This window comes from Moschus berezovskii, chromosome 5, assembly GCF_049115385.1.
Source record: "Moschus berezovskii isolate FMDL1 chromosome 5, NW_MosBer_1.0, whole genome shotgun sequence".
Taxonomy (NCBI): Eukaryota; Metazoa; Chordata; class Mammalia; order Artiodactyla; family Moschidae; genus Moschus; species Moschus berezovskii.
This window is the reverse complement of record NC_142464.1, coordinates 95,546,277-95,557,974: the sequence shown is the minus strand read 5'-3', so window position 1 is coordinate 95,557,974 and position 11,698 is coordinate 95,546,277. Positions and strand designations below refer to the sequence as shown.

Here is an 11,698-nt window from a genome sequence, read left to right as displayed (position 1 = left end):
CTCCCTTTTTTATGGCCTCGGATCTGTGTCAGAACTAGGAGGTTCCAGTGAAACGATTTTGAAAGCACCTGGTGATAAAGCATGAAGGTGTGTAGCCAAATTGACTCTAGGATATGGACTACTCTGAGAAACTCAGAAACATCACCATAGTACATTTAAGAAAAAGCTTTTCAAATGTTCCAGACTAAATCTGAAGTCTGTGAAATTTCACAAATATATTCAAACACTTGTGATTGGAAAACTCACTTCGTTCTAACTGAAATAAACAGGCTCTCAACCTTTCTGCCAGTTGATGACATTTGGAAATATAGACCAGAACTAATGAGAAGCTGAGTTACTTGGAATTTCTAGTAGGCTGGCTATAATTCCATCCATTTCTTAACCCCTCAAGAGAGCAGATAGGGGAATACAGGTGGTAATATTGGGCTAATTTTTAACCTCTAATAATTTACAAGAACAAACTATTGGTGACAGACCTTATAATTGAATATGAATGATACTATTGTGCTGAGATGGAGAAGGAAATGGCAACCCACTCCAGTATTCTTGCCTAGAGAATTTCGTGGACAGAGGAGCCTGGTGGGCTGCTGTCCATAGGGTCGCCCAGAGTTAGATACGACTGAAGCGACTTAGCAGCAGCAGCAGCAGCATTGTGTTGAGAAGTAGCATCCCAGGACGGCATGGCACTACTGCTGTCTGGAGACTTCAGCAGGTTTTTCCACCGTACCTGCCCATTGGAGACCACAGTTACCTCTTTACCAAGCTTACTTACATCGTCAGCAATGCTTCCAGCTGTCACTGGTTCTGTTTTTAACTGAGTTTACATTTCAAGGTGATACACTCTTTGAATAAAGTTTGTCTTGTATTATAGGTGTAGAACTCCTTATCAGATACTTAAATTTTGATTTGGTAGATTGACATGCTTGCACAAATCTCATATACAAAAGTAATTAATGTGTTAACAAAATCAGCTGTCCTCAGGAGGGTGAGAATAAAAAAGAAGACCTTAATAATGGACAATCCCCAAGGTAACAAAAGTCTAAGACTCATTAAGATTTGACCGAGGAGAACATCTGGGGTTCAGATATGCCGGTGACACTACCCTTATGGCAGAAAGTGAAGAGGAACTAAAAAGCCTCTTGATGAAAGTGAAAGAGGAGTGTGAAAAAGTTGGCTTAAAGCTCAACAGTCAGAAAACTAAGATCATGGCATCTGGTCCCATAACTTCATGGGAAATAGATGGGGAAACAGTGGAAACAGTGTCAGACTTTATTTTTTTGGGCTCCAAAATCACTGCGGGTGCTGATTGTAGCCATGAAATTAGAAGATGCTTACTCCTTGGAAGGAAAGTTATGACCAACCTAGATAGTATATTAAAAAGCAGAGACATTACTTTGCCAACAAAGGTCCGTCTAGTCAAGGCTAAGGTTTTTCCAGTGGTCGTGTATGGATGTGAGAGTTGGACTGTGAGGAAAGCTGATTGCCGAAGAATTGATGCTTTTGAACTGTGGTGTTGGGGAAGACTTGAGAGTCCCTTGGACTGCAAGGAGATCCAACCAGTCCATTCTAAAGGAGATCAATCCTGGGTGTTCATTGGAAGGACTGATGCTAAAGCTGAAGCTCCAATACTTTGGCCACCTCATGCGAAGAGTTGACTCACTGGAAAAAGACTGATGCTGGGAGGGATTGAGGGCAGGAGGAGAAGGGGCCAACAGAGAATGAGATGGCTGGATGGCATCACCGGCTCGATGGACATGAGTTTGAATGAACTCCTGGAGTTGGTGATGGACAGGGAGGCCTGGCGTGCTGTGATTCATGGGGTCACAAAGAGTCGGACACGATTGAGCGACTGAACTGAACTGAACTTTATCTTTTCAAATTATTTTTATAACTTGACTGTAAACAATGAAAGAGCTATGCGCTGAACAACAGATCTGATTTAAAATCCTCATGCTGAGGAAAATCCTTAGATTGTATTTGGAAATCAACTGCATTTAGGGAGTTCAGTCAAGTTCTGTAAGGTCTTGGAGTATGAAAGCACAACTTTTAAATTTAAATTTTATTTTGGAATAGTTTGATATACAAAAATGTTTCAAAAGCAGTAAATTCCTGTATACGACTTGCCTAATTTCTGTTTATATTTTATATTACTACATTTGTCACAGTTAACGTTAATGCATAACCACTGACTGAATTTCACTTTATTCAGATTTTATTAGCTTTTCCCTAGTATCTTTCTTTCCAGGATCCCATATTATGTTAGTCTTCATGTCTCCTTAACCTCAGTCTTTGTTTTTGATGACCTGATACTTTTAGAGTACTGGTCAGGTATTTTGTTAAATGTCCCTCAGAGTTTTCTAAGGTTTTCTCATGGTCAGACTAGGTTTATTGGTTTTGGGAGGAAGAATACAAAGGAATTCTCACTGCTTTCACCTTATCAAGGATTCTTGTTATCAACATGATATCACTGACCATGTGAATTTTGATCACATGGCCAAAACAGTGTTTCCTTGGTTACTATAAAGTCCCTTTATTTCTCTTTCTATATTCTACTTCTTTGAGGCAAGTTACTAAGCACAGCCCATATTCAAAAGGTGGGGAGGTAAGCTCCACTTCTTGAAGGAATCAGTTCAGTTCAGTCGCTCAGTCGTGTCCGACTCTTTGCGACCCCATGGATCACAGCATGGTGATGCCATCCAGCCATCTCATTCTCTGTCGTCCCCGTCTCCTCCCACCCCCAATCCCGCCCAGCATCAGACTCTTTTCCAGTGAGTCAACTCGTCGCATGACGTGGCCAAAGTATTGGAGTTTCAGCTTTAGCATCAGTCCCTCCAATGAACACCCAGGATTGATCTCCTTTAGAATGGACTGGTTGGATCTCCTTGCAGTCCAAGGGACTTGCACTCATCTCACATGCTAGTAAAGTCATGCTCAAAATTCTCCAAGCCAGGCTTCAGCAATATGTGAACTGTGAACTTCCAGATGTTCAATCAGGTTTTAGCAAAGGCAGAGGCACCAGAGATCAAATTGCCAACATCCGCTGGATCATGGAGAAAGCAAGAGAGTTTCAGAAAAACATCTATTTCTGCTTCATTGACTATGCCAAAGCCTTTGACTGTGTGGATCACAATAAACTGTGGAACATTCTGAAAGAGATGGGAATACCAGACCACCTGACCTGCCTCTTGAGAAACCTGTATGCAGGTCAGGAAGCAACAGTTAGAACTGGACATGGAACAACAGACTGGTTCCAAATAGGAAAAGGAGGACGTCAAGGTTGTATATTGTCACCCTGCTTATTTAACTTATATGCAGAGTACATCATGAGGAATGCTGGGCTGGAAGAAGCACAAGCTGGAATCAAGATTGCCGGGAGAAATATCAATAACCTCAGATATGCAGATGACACCACCCTTATGGCAGAAAGTGAAGAGGAACTCAAAGGCCTCTTGATGAAAGTGAAAGAGGAGAGTGAAAAGTTTGGCTTGAAGCTCAACATTCAGAAAACGAAGATCATGGCATCTGGTCCCATCACTTCATGGGAAATAGATGGGGAAACAGTGGAAACCGTGTCAGACTTTATTTTTTTGGGCTCCAAAATCACTGCAGATGCTGATTGCAGCCAGGAAATTAAAACACGCTTACTCCTTGGAAGGAAAGTTATGACCAACCTAGATAGCATATTAAAAAGCAGAGACATTACTTTGCCAACCAAGGAACGTCTAGTCAAGGCTATGGTTTTTCTGGTGGTCATGTATGGATGTGAGAGTTGGACTGTGAAGAAAGCTGATCGCCGAAGAATTGATGCTTTTGAACTGTGGTGCTGGAGAAGACTCTTGAAGGAATAGTAGCTACATAAATTATTTGGAATTCTTCTTTGTAGGAGATAACGATAGTTCTCTGCCATTTATTTAACCTCATATTAATATGGACTCATTTATTCTCTGGGTAATACTCCTACATTATTTTGCTCACATTTTTTCAGCTTTACCCACTGGAAGCTTCTAGTTTTTTCCTGTATACCTTTGCTATGCCTTCCTCCTCTTTTTTTATCAATAGCACCTCCTTACTTTTTGGTGTTTCAAGATGCCCCAGACCTAGAATCAGCCATTTCTCCAATGAATCCTGTTTCCTTTTTTTGAAGAATGGATTATAAACCAAGCTTTGCTTTCTGATCAAAGACTGGGCATTGGATGTGCCCATTACTACTGAGCTGTCAGCTTCCAGACCCTCTCAGCAGATGGGGATATATGTTTGTGTACCCACCCATATACACGTACATATCTATTTTCTGTATCCAACTGGAAAGCATGGTATTTTAAAAGCTGTAAAATATACAAACACATTTTACCATTTTAATCATTTTTAAGTGTACATTTCTTTGGCATTAAGTACATTCATATTGTATGACCACCACCACCACCATCCATCACCAGAACTTTTTCATCCCTCCACCCACTATTGAAACTATTTCCCACTTCTCCAAGTCCTTGGTAACCTGTTTTACTTTGTCTTTCTAGTGTTTGTGAATTTAACTAGATACCTCACATAGGTGGAATCCTATTTGTCCTTTTGTGACTGGCTTATCTCATGTCAGGGTTCATCCATGTTGTAGTATGTGTCAGCATTTCCTTGCTTTGTAAGGCTGAATGTATCTACCATATTTTGTTTATCCATTCACTGATCAATGAACACTTGGGTGGCTTCATCTTCTGGCTATTGTGAATGCTGCTGCTATGAACGTGGGTACAACCCTGCTTTCATTTCTGGGTATACACCCAGTGGTGGAACTGCTGTACTGCATGGAGCTTCTTTCTTTAGGAGCTGCCATTCTGTTTTCTGTAGTGGCTGTACCACTTGACATTGCCACTAACTGCACGAGGATTCCACTTTCTTTACAAGTTGTTTTATTTTGATGAAGCTATCCTATTTTCTTATGTTGCTTGCGTTTTTGGTATCTATCCAAAAAAGTCACTGCCAGACCCAGTGTCATGAATCTTTCCCTCCTCTTTGTTCTAAGAATAGTTCTAACTCTATGTTCAGATCTTTGATCCATTACTTTTGTATACGGTATAAAAGTTCATCTTAGTGTTTTTGGCATGTGCATATCTAGTTTTCCCAGTATCAGTTTTGCGAATACTATCCTTTTCCCATTGAATAGTCTTGGCACCCTTGTCAGAATCATTTGAGTATAGATGTGAAGGTCTATTCCTATGCTCTCTACTCTGATGGGTCATTATGTCTATATGCCATTACCATACTGCTTTCAGCACTGTAGCTCTGTAAGTTTTGAAATCAGGGAAGTGTGAGACATTTAACTTTTTTTCAAGATTGTTTTGGCTGTTTAGGCACCTCTTGAGGTTCCATATAAATTCTTCTATTTCTGCAAAAGATATTGGGAATTTTGGTAAGGGTCACACTGAATCTGTAGATGGTTGAGGTAGTATTGACATTTTAAAGATATAAACTCATTATCGACTGAGGGAACTTTGCAGAAACTAAAGCCTGTGGTCAGCGATTTTTATTTTGGCTGACCCACAATTGTGTTATTTTATAGCACTTTGTGGGTTATTACATTCAGTAGTTATACCTGACATACCTGTAAAGTCGTCTCCAGCACTGTGAGTCTCATTTTCACTTTCTGTATTAGAATTAGTCATTAAGGCTTTTTGTGTGTGTGTAACATTCACATCATCTGAATCAACTATATTCTGAACAAATACCATCTTCTGAGACACTAGTATATATGTCTCTTGTACAATCAAATATCTGCATAAAACCACAGAAAAATTCTTAACTCAAAACTTAACTATATGTTTATAATATACACAAGGTTGGAACAAAAACCTCACAGTAAAATGTGAATGATAATGACAATCTTAAGCTGTATAATGAACCCAGGATCAATTTTACATTCTAAAAACTGCACAGTGATGTTAATTGTATCACTCTTTAAAAATGTATTTATGTCTCTGGTCAATAACATTTGGGTAACAAAAGATGTATTAATACATCTCTGGTCAATAATGTAAGTTTTCCAATTCATGAACATGAGGAGTCTTTCTGTGTACTGTTACCTTCTTTTGGCAGTGCTTTAGTTTTCAGTGTACAAGTAATTTTCTTCTGTGGTTAAGTGTATTCCTAAGTATGTTTTTCTTGGTGATACTACTATAAACAGTGGAAACCACAGTTTTTAAGGAAGAAAGGCCTATCATTAAGTCAAGGTATTCATGACTTGTTCCCCTTGCTTTGTGGGCATATGCACTAATAACAAATCTCTGGAGCTTTGGTTTTAAAAAAATAACCGAAACACTGAACAGCTTATGTGCATTTCCAAAACAAATCTCAAGTGGCTAGTTATTTATTCCTCCTTACATTCCATGTACAGAATGGCCTCTTCAATTTAGTTCAAAATTAATTATAAAATAACTTGCTAATTTAGGATAATCCCCCCATCCCCCATTTTCTGTAGAACCTAGAACAGTGCTGACACATATATGTAGTCAAAAATAAGGAAGATGGAGAATCACAAGCAATAGATATTAAAGAGAAAAAATGACAACAAACGACGTTGGAATTACTAATTTTATTTTTCCCTAGGACTCAGCTCCACCAAGGAATAGGTCAGACTTCTGGAATAACAACTTTCCTGGGCTGCCACTCTTTTCAGGAGACAGAATTGATCAAATATCATAGTTCCAGGATGTTTCCACCCCATAACTCTAAACCAGTTAACAGAATCTGATCTTCATAGGTCTTAATTGGAATCAAACAATCGATGTACATGCAACATAATCAAAGGAGCATAGACCATTTCCTGCCTTCCCCTGCTGAATGCACGTCCCTTTTTTCCCCCCAAAGGGTTTGTTGCTAAGAACTGTTTTGAGTATCATAACTTTCCAAAAAAACCTGTCTACCAGTTCTGAATCTTGACTTGGAATAAGGAATCCCTTATTCAGAAAAGAATTTAACAAATATTCTCAGTTAATTATTTTCAGTCATGGACAAATAAAATTTTTTCACTCTACACCTGACATGGCTTTGCTTTAGCACTTCCTGTTTGCAAAAGTCAAACCCTATGTTTAAAGCCCCTTATAATTTCCGTGACCCAGAGAGGAGGAAGACTGGGGAAGAGCTGGCTTGTTGCCTAGCAGATCCTGAAAAAGGCAGGTATTTACTTTTCAGGTCACTAAGTGGAAAAACGGGAAACATTCTTCCTCCTTATTCTGATAGTGAAAACGTGTAGGCCAGAACTAGAAAATTCTGGTCCTAAAACTAGAATACGTTATAATATTGTTTTAAGTACATTCAAAATTTATATTACTCTTTAATTTCTTTTCCCTGAGTTTGGGTTCACAGTTTGGTAGAGATCCTTTAAAGAAGAGGTAGGTACTAGGGGTAAAGAGGAAATAATGTCTAGCAGCACCTGAGAGAACATGTAACCTCTTATCATTTCAATCTCGGTTAACAATGATCTTTCCCTCTTGACTCTCCAAATATAATAAAGGGATGATCATTTTCCTTTTTATTCTTATTCACTAAGGACCCTCTCTCCTTTAGCATGCAGCTCAGTATTAATATCACTATTCATAAAAATGAATAGCCCTTCCAAAGACAAGCTATAAGATCAATGCTTCAAAGTGAGGTTGTTTAGATTTAGCAGAGAGAGGCTCAACTGAGTAACTTTTATTCATACAGTCATTAGAGAAAACACGCAAAATTTCCAGCACAGTCAACCACTGCCTTTTCTTCCTGGACCTGGTTTATTTAAAGCATTCCTATCAACTCGAGTTGATTCTAAAGTTGGCTCTAGGGGATTCTGACATCTAACGTGGGTGGATACATTCTGGTCCAGATCTTGGCCTCCATCTTACGATGGACTGGTGGAATACTGTTTCATCAGATGCTCGTGGCAGGGATTGCAAACTCGCTCAGGCTTGATACTTGAAGGAAGAGGCAGTTCATTTGTCGAGCAGATGTTACAGAAGGTTCCTCTGCAGTTCCTACATTCATTCTACAAAGAGAAAGCGAGGTCAGGTGGGTAACAGAAGAGCAGGGCATAAGTATGCATGGGATGCAGGAGGCCAAATATGACAGACGCTCAACGTCCAATAAAATGCTGGCTGAATATGTGCTGTATGCCACACACTATCTGACCAAACAACCTGTCTACAAAGACGTGTACAGCCTAGTTCTTAGGTCTAAGTGAAGAGAAGCATTTCCACAGAGTTCACATGAACAGATAATACACAAATTATTTATCTTCAGAATATATACTTCCATTTATATTCACTTTTAGGTGGGCTAGTTCTAAAATTGGTTTGCTGTTACCTAAGCACACTCCATGGAGAAGGAAATGGCAACCCACTCCAGTGTTCTTGCCTGGAGAATCCCAGGGATGGGGGAACCTGGTGGGCTATCGTCTATGGGGTCACACAGAGTAGGACATGACTGAAGCGACTTAGCAGCAGCAGCAGCAAACATACTCCAAATAATGCAGGCGATGACCTAGCCATGGGTTTGGCAATCAGCGAAACGCTTAGAAACTTTGCTGAGCATGAACTAAAAGCATAATTTCTAATATATGATGTGCTTAATGTTTTCCTGTGATGCTCTGCAAGCACATCTTTTGGGATATTAGTGTAACAGAGCACAGCTGCCTGCCTCCTTTCTAATTGGGAAATTAATCTATTAAGTAGGGGCTTCCCTGATGGCTCAGCGGGTAAAGAATCTGCTTGTAGCGCAAGAGACACAAGGGATGTGGGTTCAATCCCTGTGTTGGGAACATCCCCTAGCGGAGGAAAATGGCAACCCACTTAAGTAAAATTCCCTGGACAGAGGAGCCTGGGGGGCTACAGTCCAAATGGTCGCAAAGAGTCGGAGGCAACTGAGCAACTAAGCATTTGGAGTCTTTAGTAGCCAAACTGGGGGACAGCATGTGTGTCATTATGGCAGTGTCACAAAGAGTGACAGGACAGTGCACACACAGCTCCAAGGTTTCCTATATAAAGGCTGTGAAGAATAATTTTCCCCATAAATAATGCTCCTGTCCCCCTAAACAATTCATCTTTCTGAGGGTTCAGTGGAGGTAGGGGGGAATCAATCGAGGAATGTTTCCTCTGACATATTGCAGTTACTTTGCAGGTCTTAGACAAGAAAAGCCAGAATTAGATTAGCAGCCTCTTCTGTTTGGAAACACATTTCTCTAACTACAACTTCCAGTTCTATAAAGGCAGTCCATCTTTATGTTTCTATTTAAGACCAGGTCACCTTAAATAGAATAAGACCAGGTCATACTAGAATTTTGCTTGTTAAAATTTTAGCATGACCACAGACGCTGGCACGTAGGTTGTAACGTAGAATTTGGGCACGTTTCCATCTCCTCTATGCACTTGTTCCTGACACTCATTTGTCTGTAGTATTTCTTGAGCATCTGCTATGAACTGGGCACATGTTAGATACTGGGGGATCCTACTGTGAGCAAGGCACAGATGTGGCCGTCAAAGATGCTTACCCTTTCTTGCATGCTTCCTTCACCCTGCTGACTCTAGAACAACAAGCTAGGAAGGTGCTCAGAGAGACACCCTTGAGGATCCAAAGGGAAAACAAGTGGTTTGGTGGAAAGAGAGCTTGTTTTCCTTTCAGAGGGTGTTTCCCCAACTAGTTCAAAGAATTTCCTTCCCTAACCTGTCTTCTCTGTTCTAAACAGGATGGAGTACTGGAAGGAGTGTAGACTTTGCAGCCAAAGTCAGGCTGCATGTGAGCTTTCAGTAACTGGGAAATGGCACGTGACACCTCTGAGCCCAAGGCTCTTCATAAAATGATGGCACAAAGGACATAAGCTTAACGAGACCAGGACTTCATGTACCCTTTGTTCATTATCCTTTTGTAATGAACAAATTTATACATTTTATTTTAAATTATGTAGTAAATTTTGTATGTAATATTCTAATGGGGATTTACTGACATGACTTAACAGGACTGAAAATAATAGGTACACACTCACTGCTGTTCCTTTTGCTTTCCCCCCTGACTCTGCACTCTACATGGCAAAGTCCCTGTCATCAGAAGCAGCGAGTCATGCAGTGGGCGTTCCTATGAAGAACCTGTTTCTCATCACCATTACCTTTGTTAGGCTGCAGTCTTCCTGGCATAGCTGACAATACTTTGGTGGCTTTTCGGAGGGCAACGGCTGATCCTAAACCACACAGTGAGCCAGTTAGTCTCCCTTAGCCCCAGAAATATCAGTATTTTCAGAGTATGCATTTTTAGTTACAAAATTAATATAATCACACTGCAGACTATTGGAAACTAGAAAAACAAGTTACACACACACATATATATATATAGTCTTACCACCTTAATACAACTCTGATAATATCATTATCCTTGTTGACCCTCTTAATTTTTATAATAAAGTAATACGCAATTTTACTGATATAAAGAAATTCATGTATATAAATGTAAAAAGCTCCATCCCTTTTGTATTATTCTGTCATGAGGAATGGAAGGGAGTAGGCTTCAGTATACCTAGTAAATAGAAGACCATGGTAACTCAGATATAGTAGCATTTATCATCTTTCTCATGGAGTTACCACTATATTTTGTAATGCATTTCTTAACCATTGATGTTTGCTTATTTCCAAGTGGTCAAGACGTATTTTTTCTCTTCCTTTTATTTAAGGGAAAGCTAAGGGCAAGGGAGGTCTGGTGAGCTCTCTGAGGTCTCACAGTAAATCAAAGAGAATCTCAAATAGGGAGTGAGCACTGCTGTTTTACTTAGTAAATTGCTCAGAACTGTCCTACTTGCCGTGAGTGTGTCTGGGAAATGCATGTTTAGGATATTAAAAGGATGGGGCACAGAGACTTGTATGCGTTCACCTACCTCCCTTGCTGCCCTGTTTATAACTAGGCAGGGCCCAGCCAACTAGCTAATTTTTTATAAGACGTTTTAGGACAGGAGACTCAGTTACCTGTTGATCCACAGGGTGAGATTGCAGCCTATAACAGGAAAGTAAAAACAGTAATTAACAGCGGCTTATACTTCCTTTATCATTTTAAAAGTACGGAGAAAGCAATACCATGGTTCTTTTATGTTGCTGAGACCAAAGTAATTATTAATGTTGACCTCCAAGGAGAGGAAATTTTGGTTGTTAAATCTATTACTAGGATAAGATCCTATATTAGTCTAGGTTCCTGTTTAAAAATAGACTAGAGTTATATTTTGTTTCCTTCCTACTACCAAGAAAAGAGTCTTCATGTTTCCCAACCTACAAAGCCCCAGTGGCTGAGGCCATGCATTTTAATAGCTTTTTTTCCTATCTGGTATTATGGAAACCTGCCGATTCTCATATGTCATGTATTAGTCCCTTCTCCCAAGTTATCCATTTAGATTGAAATATTTCTTCATGATACCAGCTGAGCTAACCCCAATTTTCCCAACTTGGAACAGAACTTATACAAGAGAAGCAAAGCCCACATTCAATTCTGGGGAAAATGGACCACAGATCTACAATGATTCCAATTCTCTTCAGTTGAATGGCAGTGTAACCATCAATATGACCATCTTGGCAGCTGTTCCTTGGACCACAGTCCAAGGAAACTTGGGTATGTCTTAGGATGGCAGTTCTCACCAGGCGAGGCCCTGGAAGCAGCTATTATTTAGTGCAGAGACAAAGGAAGACATGATAAAGAGAGG

The 11,698-nt window shown here is 39.9% G+C and overlaps 1 protein-coding gene across 5 annotated transcripts in view; it reads right to left on the bottom strand.

Moving 5' to 3' along the window:
- Positions 1–6,567: 6,567 nt before the first annotated feature.
- The window catches only part of RUFY3 (RUN and FYVE domain containing 3), a 95,846-nt gene continuing 90,715 nt past the window's right edge, over positions 6,568–11,698 (bottom strand). For 3 of the 5 annotated variants that reach the window (XM_088836374.1, XM_088836375.1, XM_088836377.1), the window contains 3 exons: positions 10,974–11,001; positions 10,127–10,198; positions 6,568–8,014 (listed from right to left, as the gene is read on the bottom strand). In XM_088836374.1, the coding sequence (XP_088692500.1) occupies positions 7,871–8,014; positions 10,127–10,198; positions 10,974–11,001 (244 nt within the window). In that variant the 3' untranslated portion in view covers positions 6,568–7,870. The remainder of the gene's footprint in view (positions 8,015–10,126; positions 10,199–10,973; positions 11,002–11,698) is intronic. The other 2 variants (XM_088836378.1, XM_088836376.1) reach the window with 2 other exon arrangements.